The sequence below is a fragment of the Vicugna pacos genome, chromosome X (genome assembly GCF_048564905.1).
Source record: "Vicugna pacos chromosome X, VicPac4, whole genome shotgun sequence".
In the NCBI taxonomy this organism is placed as follows: domain Eukaryota; kingdom Metazoa; phylum Chordata; class Mammalia; order Artiodactyla; family Camelidae; genus Vicugna; species Vicugna pacos.
In genome coordinates, this window is record NC_133023.1 from 82862943 (window position 1) to 82875289 (window position 12347).

General features: G+C 35.9%; 1 protein-coding gene across 3 annotated transcripts in view; it reads left to right on the top strand.

Moving 5' to 3' along the window:
- DOCK11 (dedicator of cytokinesis 11) overlaps nt 1–8371 on the top strand; it is a 173304-nt gene extending 164933 nt beyond the window's left edge. For all 3 annotated transcript variants that reach the window (XM_072956720.1, XM_072956722.1, XM_072956721.1), the window contains 5 exons: nt 851–1061; nt 1435–1625; nt 2178–2278; nt 3501–3639; nt 7897–8371. In XM_072956720.1, the coding sequence (XP_072812821.1) occupies nt 851–1061; nt 1435–1625; nt 2178–2278; nt 3501–3639; nt 7897–8019 (765 nt within the window). In that variant the 3' untranslated portion in view covers nt 8020–8371. The remainder of the gene's footprint in view (nt 1–850; nt 1062–1434; nt 1626–2177; nt 2279–3500; nt 3640–7896) is intronic.
- Nucleotides 8372–12347: the final 3976 nt, after the last annotated feature.

Consider the following 12347-nt stretch of genomic DNA (forward strand, 5'->3'; position numbering starts at 1 on the left):
TCCTTCAGCCAGATGGGGAGGGCCTTGCAACAATGGGGAAAGGTGCAACAATGGGGAAAGGTACAACAATGGCCACAGCCTCTTTGCACCTCTGGGATCAGAAGCAGCAGTCAGCAATCACAGCACAGATCCCCAGTATTTGGAAGGCAGGGTCCTTCTTGTTCATCTTGGCTCCCGCAAACTGTTCCAAGAACATGTGCACAGCTGCCTGCCATGGAGCATGGGGGTGAGGTATGGGTAGCTGCCATTTTGTCAAGAGCTAAAACTGACCAAGATCAAAATTAACTGCAATTTTATATCCATGCCTTCCCCTGAAAGTTGCAAACCTTTGATAGACTCCAGAGATCTGAAATAGTTACATCAGACAGACTCTGCCAGTGTTACCATTGTCTCTGTAGGAAGATAAATCTCTGGTGCTCTGCCATCTTCTCAGAATCCTCTCTGTATTTTTGAGGTGGAACTCAAATGTACAGTTAATCATTTTAATATATTTTGAGGAATCAGATTATAAAAAATGCTCAGCATGATCTCAGGTTCATAAATATATGTGCATAGAAAAAAGATTAGAAGGAAATATATGAAAATGTGAATAATGGTCACTGCTGAGTGGTCGCATTACAGTTTTTTTTTCCTGCCTACATTTCTGTAATCTCAAATTCGTTTCTGTAACTTCTTTATAATCAGAAGGAAATGATCCTTAAAAAAAGAGCAAAGACCTCTTCCAAGTGTGTATTCAGTTCACAGTGTGTTCAATGACAGTGTTCCTCAGTTGATCTTAAAGTTGTTAGTAGCTTACCTGTACCCTCGTTTCCTTTCTATTGCATAAAAACAAAAGTTTCTTACATTACAGGTAAATGTCAAAGAGCTTGATCCAAAATATGCTCATATCCAAGTCACGTATGTGAAGCCCTACTTTGATGACAAAGAACTCACAGAAAGAAAGACTGAATTTGAAAGAAACCATAATATCAACAGATTTGTTTTTGAGGCTCCTTATACATTATCAGGCAAAAAACAAGGTTGTATAGAAGAACAGTGCAAACGCCGTACGATCTTGACTAGTAAGTAGGACTTGGCATAACTTCTTTGTTTGACATATGGTCTTTTTGATACACAAAAGTAGCAGCTGGTCAGCAGGAAAATGTAACTGAAATTTTAATCACTCATTGTTCTGCTGTTCAGTCACTAACTTGCACCAACTTGGCTATGTTATAAACCATTGTTTTCCCATGTGTAATTCATGATTGCTCTGAGTTATCTCATAAAGAGAATTTCACCCTCAATCCTAAAGTAATAAGGTGCCTATTTGGTCCCCTGAGGTATTTTCTACAGAATGCACAGGGAGAATTAAGCACAACAGATTTTTTTCCCTTTAATTTGGCTGTCTTATTTACTATCTTAGAAACTCATTTGTTCAATCTTAACATTTAATAGCTTCAAACTCATTTCCATATGTGAAGAAGAGGATCCCTATAACCTATGAACAGCAGATTAATTTAAAGCCAATTGATGTTGCTACTGATGAAATAAAAGATAAAACTGCAGAGCTGCAAAAGCTTTGCTCTTCTGCTGACGTGGACATGATTCAGCTCCAACTTAAACTGCAGGGCTGCGTTTCAGTGCAGGTATGGTGGTTGCTAAACGTGTATTAAATATTTCTCAATGTTCCTCTTGCTCTCTAAGGGCACAGAGCAAGCACTAATGGAAACTGTTATATTGAATGCAAAAACCTGTACGTTTTGATTAACTCAATAAAGCAATTATGTTCAATTTCTATAAATTTTGTGTTCCGTCAGAGGACCTTAACATAAATCCCTCTGACTGTAGCCAAGCCCTATATTTACATATCAGAAATCATTAACTTATTAGAATATCATCTTTGCAGATGATTTACTTTAATTTTTTCAAATAAATTTATAGTATGAATAGTAAATGTTAGATAAAAAATGTGACAATGAATTATATATAGTTCATGTATAACTGATAAATTGTGCTCTACACTGAAATTTGACACATTGTAAAATGATTATAAATCAATAAAAAATGTTAAAAAAAGAATAGTAAATGTTTCTCAGATGTGGATTTTTAACATACTGTTTTTTTTTAAAGAGAAATGCAAAAATTACTTTTTGATTACATTCCAACAACTCTCTCATTTTCCTCCTTTTGTAATTTAGGTAAATGCAGGTCCATTAGCATATGCAAGGGCTTTCTTAAATGACAGTCAAGCTAGCAAGTATCCACCTAAGAAAGTAAATGAGTTGAAAGACATGTTTAGGTAAGTGCTTTGTAGTTCTCAGATTAGACCTCTATTGTTTTACTCTATTTTCTTCTTAAAAGAAACCAAAATATTCACCAAATGTCTCTTCAGAAAAGGACATTCTCTGTTCTCTTTCACAATATTTAAGTGACCTTCTAATGGTACTTTAAGTAGAGAGGAAAGGTGTGATCTCTTTCCTACTGCAGGACTTTAACAATGTCCTAGCGACCCCAAGAGATTAAATATGCCAATTTACTTGATTGCTTTCGATATTATGACAAAAACACAAGCCTACGTTCATCACATGATTTCCTCCTCTGTCTGATTGATCTCATTTTACAGCATTTCAGGCCATTTAGGGTAGGAAGGGTTGGATAGGCTTGCTCCTGTCCCATGTCGTTTAGTTCCACGTGGGTTCCCCCAGCGTAGGGCATGTGATAGCTTGTCTAGAATAAGCATCCTTCTAAGCTAAGGCATGTCCTGAATGGTCTTGCATTAGAAGACAAAATCTATTTCATCTATAAAAGGAGTTTACATTCAGAATAAAAGAGACAAATGAGTAAGGTAGACTAAGGACAAAGATAACTTATCCACTCATTTGCTCCCAACTTATTTCACTTTTCCTCTCTGTGTTATCAGCTGTTTTCAGGTTAGAGTAACCAGCAGTCATTCAATGTTTATTAATGCCTGGCATATAGAAAAAGATTCTACCAGTTGCTATGACAGGGATACAAAACAAATGGGCAGTGAGGTACTTTGTCCCCTAAGACATACATTCTAATTATGGACATTAAACATAAACACGTGAAATGATGGAAAAATGCTTGTATGATAAGTCATCAATTCTCTGTCCCCACTCTTACCAGCCCAGGGCAGATACTTCATACCTATAGCACCCAGCCCTGGACTGGGTACATAGTTAGCCTCAAATAAATTATTTTTGAATGAATGACATTATCTACAGATGTAAATTAATGCTAGCACAACTTTAGCTGATATCATATCAAGTAAATGACTGAACAAGTAGGCTTCCTAGAGGGTATATGTTTTGAGCAAAGTAAGAAAACCAGAGGAGAAAGGTGGAAGAGATATTTCAGACTTAGTGGCACTAGCAAAACACAGAGATAAAATACAGGAGTCTAATCTTCCTTCTAGGTAAGCCATGGTTAAAGTAAATACTAAATTTTCAGTGAGACTTTCTAGGAATAACAAAAACTTTATCTTTGATCTTCATCCACAGGAAGTTCATCCAAGCATGCAGCATTGCACTGGAACTAAATGAGCGGCTAATTAAAGAGGATCAGGTTGAATACCATGAAGGGCTTAAGTCAAATTTCAGAGACATGGTGAAAGAATTATCTGATATTATTCACGAGCAGGCAAGTATTAGGATGGTTGAAAACAAAAATTTGATCTGGGGTCCCTAAACAGTTACTTAGCAAAACCTATTGGTTTGAAACATGTTACCTTGAAATTACTGAGTCTGTTACTTTGAAATTTGCTCATATTTAGTCATTTAAATGATATAATACAAATCAAATGTGAAGCAGTTCTCTGAAGCAATTGCTACAGCAATTGTCAGTAATAAATCATTTTGTTCTTGTGCCACAATGCCATTAGAAGTGAGTAGCTGAGCAAATCTGTTGATCTACTATGAACATGGATAAGAGTCTTTCAGAAAGGATCCTAGAGAAGTGAAATTATTGGCTCAGCAACCAAATCCCTAAATGAATATCTCTACCTTGGCTGTAAGAAACTAGGTACAGTCTGCCCACCATATCCACAGGTTCTGCGTCTGCAGATTCAACCAACTGCCAATTGAAAATATTTTTTAAAAATTCCAGAAAATTTCAAAAAGCAAAACTTGAACTTGCTGCATGCAGCAGCTCTTTACCTAGCATTTACATTGTATTAGGTATTATAAGTAATCTAGAGATGATTTACAGTATACAGAAGGATGTGCATAGGTTATATGCAGATTTTATATGAGACCTGCGCATCCTCAAATTTTCATATCCTAGGGAGAGGGGGCGATGGTCCAGGAACTAATCCTCTGAGGATACCTGGGGGCAACTATACTGTCATTTAAGTGAGATCCTGAGTGACTTCCAAAATTTGGGAATTGTCTTAACTACCCATACAGCCTGCAAATCTCTCTATTTTCATAAAACTTAGCATTTTAATCTGTGACTGTTAATGACAGTTATAGCTAACTTAGTAAAGCACAATCTGAAAAATATAGAAGCAACAATCTGCTCACCACTTACAGCCAAATTGTTATAATTAAGTAGTTATGACTTTTATATACCTACTTACCTTAAAATCAGAGTACTCCTGGATTATCCTGGTAAACTTCATTCCTACATTGCAGTCCTGAAATCTGTTTACAACCAATCTATACATGGATGGTCACTTAAGTGTTTTAAAATCTTCAACACATTTGTAGAAGTCACCACATGATGGATGGTCTTGATCCCTCAGGTCCTGAGCCTATTAAGCTTATCATAAAATCTCCCTCATTTCCTTACTAAGGAAAACACCCAGTAAGATTAATATTTGCTTCAGAAACTCTTCAACCTCTCAATTTTTTAAGAAATTAAGACTCCTTAAAAGAAACAAGGATAACTACAACCCTTTAGCGAATGCATTCTTAACGATGGTTCCAGAAAGGAGAACTTCATCTGTCCTGTTATCTGCATTTCAGTGGTCACTTGAAGGCACTCCCCTGTGTGAGACCATCATACAAAGGGTGTACTTACAAATAGGCTGACAGTGGTTAGTACCCAAAGAACTGCAGTGAATTGATGGGGAAAAGAAAAGATATTTCTAGGGAAACAAAAGCTAGTTGACTCTGAATCAAGTTCTACCTCTCTGAATTTGTTTTACATGCTTTCTTAGAAAGGACTATGGGAAATTTAGTTACAATTATCCCACGGTTGCACTGAGTGACCAGGAGTCTAATTTTCTAACCATTATCATCTCTATACCTAGTATAGAGAAACCAGTCAGCCAGACTTTCATCATCCCATCTGTTCAATGAGACCACTTACCCCAGTCTCCTACTCTCCCATTCTCATGGCTGGGAAACTTGTTGGCTTGCGGAGTGTTGGAATCAGCGTTCTGTCAGTTCTTTTTGCCGTCTTTACTTATGTTAGCCCACTTAGGAGTGAGTGCAAACTGTTCCAAGGCATGCCTTTGCTGCTCAGTTTTCAGAAGCCCTTTTTTGCCTCTTTCCCAAAGCAGCCAGGCCATCAGGGCTAGGAAAGGAGGGAATCATTCTACTTCCTTTATTGTTTGTATTTCAAGCTCAGTCCATGAGTACAGTGGGGGTTTAACCTCTCTATCATCACTGTTCTGGGGTATACTTTTATCAAACAGATTATATAATTTATTCCTAGAAACTGTCCAGTTTGAGTTTCTATTCTCCATAGTCCATAGGAAAAAAACAGCAAAAACTGCTCCTTCACAAAAGATATAAAGCAATCACATCATTTTAAGCCAATGTGTATTATATTAGTTACATAATTTACATGCAATTGTATGACCTAGCCTTGAACTCGATTATTCAAATTGAAAGCAAATTATTCAATTTACTGCTATTACTGTGATCAAAATATTTACAGCAGTTATTTCATAAAGTTCTCTTTTCCCTTGTTAAAAAAAATTCAACTGAGTAAATTTTTAAGATTTTGGCTTTATTCAGTAATTGAGGATTTGGGCAGCATCCCATCTAGCAGACAGAAAGGCGCTCCGAAGAGCTTTACAAAATGGAAGACTTACACGTAGAAGGAGGCAGAGCAAGGAAGTTATTCTAGAAACGACCTGATTGTTTCAGGCAAGGGTACCTTCCTTTGGTGCAGGGCAAGGGTCTGTCAGGTGGATTATCTCACTAGTACCAAGTAAGTAATTCCAGACTGAAAGTAAGACACATACTTTTTTGGCTGGTTAAGGTTACCAGCGTGGAAGAAATTGAAACTGCAATTAGATTAGGTATTAAGTCTCAGGCTTTTAGCACAAGTGACTCTATTTTGGGTCTCTTGTCTCTTTTTTAACACCCTGATGAAGCATGGATTTTACAAATCTGCTGTCATATTTCCTACCTCTCTCATTGAACTTCCATAAACCATGGCTATTTTATCTAGTTGTAGAGACCAGTATTTTAGATCCTTGATATAATTATATATTGATAGCTAACCCAGAAAAGCCTTAGTTTCTATTGGTTTATATTTATGCAAGCTATACTGTCATATTGCATCATATCCAGATATGCCTTACTTTGGGCAAATGTTTTAGAGTGAATTTTTGTGAATCGGTATTTCCTATTAGATTCTCACATAAAAGAGAGTCTTTTTTAATCATACACTTTGAGACACATTACTTCCCAGAGGAAAATATAATAATACAACAAAATAAGATAAAATATAGCTGTACGCTGAAATACAAATTATCTGTTGCACTCCATAAATGATTACTTGACAAAAAGATAATGGCCTGGATATTCCTTGGCCCTTTGCAATGTAATCTGCTACACTACACCAAAATATGAAGTCCTTTTAAAAACTTCTTCAGGCTTTTGACTTTTTTGTAGGGATTTATATTATCTTAAAACTATTAATTGCAGATTTCTAAATTAGATAGATTTAGTGGTGGCCATTGTCGTTTCTGTTTTGTTTTCTTCATGATAAATGCTCTGTTGGCTTGTCGCATCTGACAGGTGTGGATAATCTCTTACATCTCTCCTGTGCTTTCAGATTAATGTTAGGAGTTACGATTTTTGTGAGAGGAAATTTCTCTATTATGGACTTTATATAAGACATGATATGTAGCAACACAAATGATATGACCCATTACTGCCACCAGAGACCAATCTGCAGGCTTAGTACTGAAGTTTCAGAGCTAACTTGAGAACCCAGTGTTAAAAGTGTGAGACCTAAGTTGGCACCTAGTTATAGTAAAGAGGTTGGATGTGATGTGTGTGCTATTCTTTTCTTTCTCCTAATCCACCCATGAGATCTCTGTTGGATAATTTAAAAATGTCTATAGTAATATGAATATATATGTTTATATACTTATGGGGTATAAAATTTATATTTATTAAATTTTTAATTTCCAAGAAAAGTCTTCTGTATCACTTAGCTTTTAAAATTGTAGTGTGTCTTTAGAAATAGTCACTTATTTTCTCTTCATTTAATATTATTTCCCAAGTCTCCTGGGAAGGAGCATGGTATTTGCGTGTTTGAAAAGCCCCACAAATGGTCCTGAGAACCACTGTTAGAAGATGATCCATAATCTCGTATCAGAGAGTCCACTGTTTAGGGATCTTCATATGACCATCTGTTAAAATTTTTTTTTAAGATTGTTAATGTCTTGCTTTTGATTGAATTTTGCATTTGACAACATTTTGTCTTTCTTAATGAGTAACCAGATTTTTTCTGCTTTTTTGATATGCTGCCTTTGTAATACAGCTTTGAAGACTTGAGTCGGTAATGTTATTCTTTGCTCTTTGTGCTTTATATCATTTTAAATAGCTAAGTGTTAGTGATAAATTGAAATGTGCCTATGATTTCATATACACATACTTTTTCGGCAGTGGCTATTTTGCTTCATGATAAACATGCAGGTTTCTTTTGTTCTAGATATTACAAGAAGACACAATGCATTCTCCCTGGATGAGCAACACATTACATGTATTTTGTGCAATTAGTGGTACGTCAAGTGACAGAGGTTATGGTTCCCCAAGATACGCTGCTGAAATATGAGGATGTGGAGATGTAAAGTGGCAACGAGACTGAACTTTCTCAGGAATATCTGGAGCTGTGCAAATGTTAACATTTAAAGATTTGATATACATGGAGTGTTTCTTCCTGACACCAAATTTTCATGCTTTCAAACAGGGTGCTTACATATTTGTAAATATTTAAGCAACTTGAAAGTGCCTGGAAAATTGCACCACTGTGCTTGGTTTGTACTTTTTTAGGTAAATCTATATACCAAGAAGTAGAGCTCAAAAACATTCATTCGAATTGCTTAATTATTGCTTAAAATAAAATGGTACTATGTAAAATTGTATAATGGAACACAATAAAAGGTAAAACTTATTTGTAATTAGAAGCGAAGGAAATAATACTTTGAACTTAGCATTTTTCTTGACAGGAAGCTCAATTCATTATACTAATCCTTGGAGAGAAAAAAAGATAACATTTTCATAAAACATGAATACTTCAAATTGGGGAGATAATTTGAAACCTTTTCTACCAATGATCAAGACTGGGCTAAAGGAAACAAAAGCATCATTTAAAAAGGAAAATTTCACAAAGAAAGGATATATATAGAATACCAAGCTTACTGATCCTTCAGGTTTTGATCCAATGATGCTAGGTATCCAGTTGGTCTCTCTCCAAGATACAAGACGAGGGATTTGTACGTGGCATAGGTGTGCCCAGCAAGCAGCATGTCCTGCCCAAGCTTTATCATCTGAGGCGATCCATAAAGCTAAACAAAACATTTCTGAGAATTTGCAGTCAGTACATACTATGCAACTTCAGAGCTTTAGCAGCAGAGTCTGAGGGGTAGGCATTTTTGTAATGATTATTTTCTTTAGTTTACAAGGTTAACAAGCACTTTGATAGAACTTGCTGGTTGCAGCGTTTCTTGGGTCAGTGTACATAACCACCACAGATTTAGCAACTGCTAGCTGAGGATAACATCCCTAACTATGTAGAAACCTCAGACTACCTAAATAATTCAGGAGAGAGCAAGATGTGAAGAACTTTTTTTTTAAGCTTGAATTCTCCATATAATTTTAGCTGCCTTTTATGTAAACTTTAAGTCCTAGACTTATTTTTTGTATATAGTTTAGCCTATTTTACAGACAAAAAGAAAGAAAGAAAAAAGAAAAACAGATCCTGAAATATAAATGGAGTGCATGGAGCCTTAGCTTTTTAAATACTTTGTGATCAAGTAAATCTCAAGAGATTATGCACCTGGCGTGCCCATTTTTCTTTACATGTCATTTTTAACCTTTCAGGGAAGTATGAAATTATTTATTGAAGGTTTATTTTGTATTTCAATAGGGGATTCAGAAATTTCAGGGGTGGCTAATAATTCCTTAATATCTTGGAGTAACCTGTAGAGTTAGTTTCGTCTTTAAAGTGATTATATTTGGCATGTATGTATAAAGAACTGTCACCTAGAGTGAATGCTGCCTTCTGAGAATGAGGCATCTTGGGGAGTCTTCAGTGCTCTTTTGTCAATGACTCGTCCCTATCATGTCCCTCAGCACAGCATTGTGCCCTGTGGGTAATTTTTTTTGAGTATAATAAATGGCCCTCAACTAGACTCAAGAAACTTGCAGTCTAGTTGAGGCAAGATATACACAAAATTAAATAATACATGAATTAACAATATAAGACAAGAAAAGTTGCCAAATGAATGACACTGGCCATAACTCTTACCACATTCAAGGAGTGAGGGGTCACTGTGAATTATAAATGTTCAGGAATGGTTTCATGGGCAAAAGGCAGCCTTGAATAGGCTTTCAAAGATGAGACGGTATTCTAGGCAGGAGAAACACCATGAACAAAGTTGCAAAAAGAATTAATGGAAGTTCAAGGCTTGGTGAGGAGATCAGTTTTGTTCAAGGGAGTAGCAGAAGTAGATCACATATCTAGAAAGAAAAACTCGTATCTAGATTTTGGAAGACCTTGAATGCCAGGCTACTATTTAGACTTTATTCAGTAAACATTGGGGAGCCAGTTAAGGTGTTTTTTTTTTTTAAAGGTTTTTAAACAGATTATTTGATTAAATGTTATTTTTAGAAATTTCATCCTTTATATTGCTGTCAGTTGTATTTGAGGCAGGGACAAATGGAAATACAGAAACCAGTTAGACAGTTCCTACAGGAATTTAGTTATGAGTCCATAAGCCCCTAGGTGTGAGCCAGGATGGAGAAGAAAGGACAATCACAAGAGATACTACATGAAAAGACTGGACATGACTTATTGATGGCTAAGGAGAAAAAGGGAAAAGTTCAAGATAATTTTGTGTCCTGTGGCCAATGAGTTCTCCAGGTCATGGCACAATTTTGCTAGATTCATTCTGCCAACTTTTAGACTGAGGGCAGAAAGCTATAGCGAACAAGTGGGCTAGACTAGAGAAAGCCAGCTATGTGTGTTTTGAAACCTGCATATATAAGGTATTACTGTTTATATAGTTTAATTATTTCATGATAAAGTCACATCAAAGAGTACATTTCTGCTGTACTGATTATTTTGCAGTTAAGCTTGAGTCCAATTTTCCCTGGAAGCTATTCTTTTGATAGTCTTTAAACATATTGTAAAATGTGAATAAGTCACCATTAGTAGTGTTAGTTTATCACTACAATGATAACCTATGGAGAAAATTAGTTCCATGCAGATTTTCCTAGTAACTAGTTGCACCACTGGCATCATGTCTGTAGCTGGGATTGTTATTATTACCATATTTATATGACTTCACTGCCTATATAAATATTATAAACATCTTTTTAAAAATGAAACCACAGCAGTGGTAGCCACAGCCTTGGAACTTTGACCAATGTATCATAGAATTACAGATGATTCATTGGTTAATTAACAAACCAAACAGGTCAGCATAATAAAAACCCAAGCCTTTTATTATAAATACTAGTTTATCTGAAATGCAGAACCTGAGCAGTGTATTCAAATAATAAGAATTACCAAATTCTTCAAAATATTAATAATCAGATACATATTTCAGGCTTCTGATCCACAAAATGGTGCACCACCTTCAGTCTCAGTCTTGTTCTAACAGTGCACTACTTCAGCTATCCAAACACAAGGGAAAGGAATAGAATAAAAGTTGGCTGGGGTTGGGGAGTGGGTTTGTGAAAGAAGGCTATTCCTTAATCCTAGGAGTTGGCTGCTTCCAGTTACAACAAATGCTCTGTTCCTAGTCCCTAACCACGCAATGGTCACTCTGAAAAGTGTGTATGTATGTTTATTCAACTCCTGATTGAAATTGTGACTAAATTCTTCAAAGATTTTGCCTCTGTGTATAGCATTTTAAATCTTTTTGCAACATGCTTTTTTTTCTCTTCTGTTCTCCTCTTTGAGATACAATTCATATACTGTACAATTCACTCACTTAAAATGCACAGTTCAGTGGTTTTTAGCATAGTCAGAGTTGTGCAACCATCACAATTAATTTTAGAACATTTTCATCACCCCAAAAGAAACCCCATACACATTGCAGTCACTCCCCATTGCCCACCAAGCAGCCCCCAGCCCCTGACAATCACTAATCTTTCTGTATCTATAGATTTGTATTCTGGACATTTGATACAAATGGAATCACACAGTATGTGGCCTTCTGTGACTAGCTGCTTTCATTTAGCCTAAGGTTCATCCATGTTGTAGCATGTAGCAAAATGTGGCTGGATAATATTCCTTTTGTATGGATACACATTTTATTTGTTCATCAGTTGATGGACATTTGGGTTATTTTCACTCTGGCTATTACTGATAATGTTGCTATGAGCACTCATGTGCAAGTTTTTGTGTGGATATGTTTTCATTTGTCTTGGGCACACACCTAGGAGTTGAATTACTGGGTCATATGGTAACTCCATGTTTAACCTTTGGAAGAACTGCTAGACTGTTTTCCACAGAAGCTGCACCACTTTCCAGTCCCAGCAGCAGTAAATAAGGATCCACTTTCTCAATATTCTCAACAACATTTGTTATTATCTGCCTCTTTGGTTATCACCTTCCTAGTGGGTGTGAAGTGGTATCTCACCGTGGTTTTTGTTTGCATTTTCCAAATGGCTAATGAAGTTGAGCATTCTTTCATGTGTGTGTCGGCTATTTTTATATCCTTATCTAGATAAGTCTATTCAAATTCTTTACCCATTTTTAAAAACTGATTTGTCTTTTTATTGTTGAGATGCAAGAGTTCTTTATTTGTTCAAGGTGCAAGTTTCTTATCAGATATATGATTTCCATATATTTCTCCTATTCTGTGGGTTGCCTTTTCACTTCCATAATAATGTCCTTTGAAACAACAGTTTTTAATTTTGATGAAGTCCAAT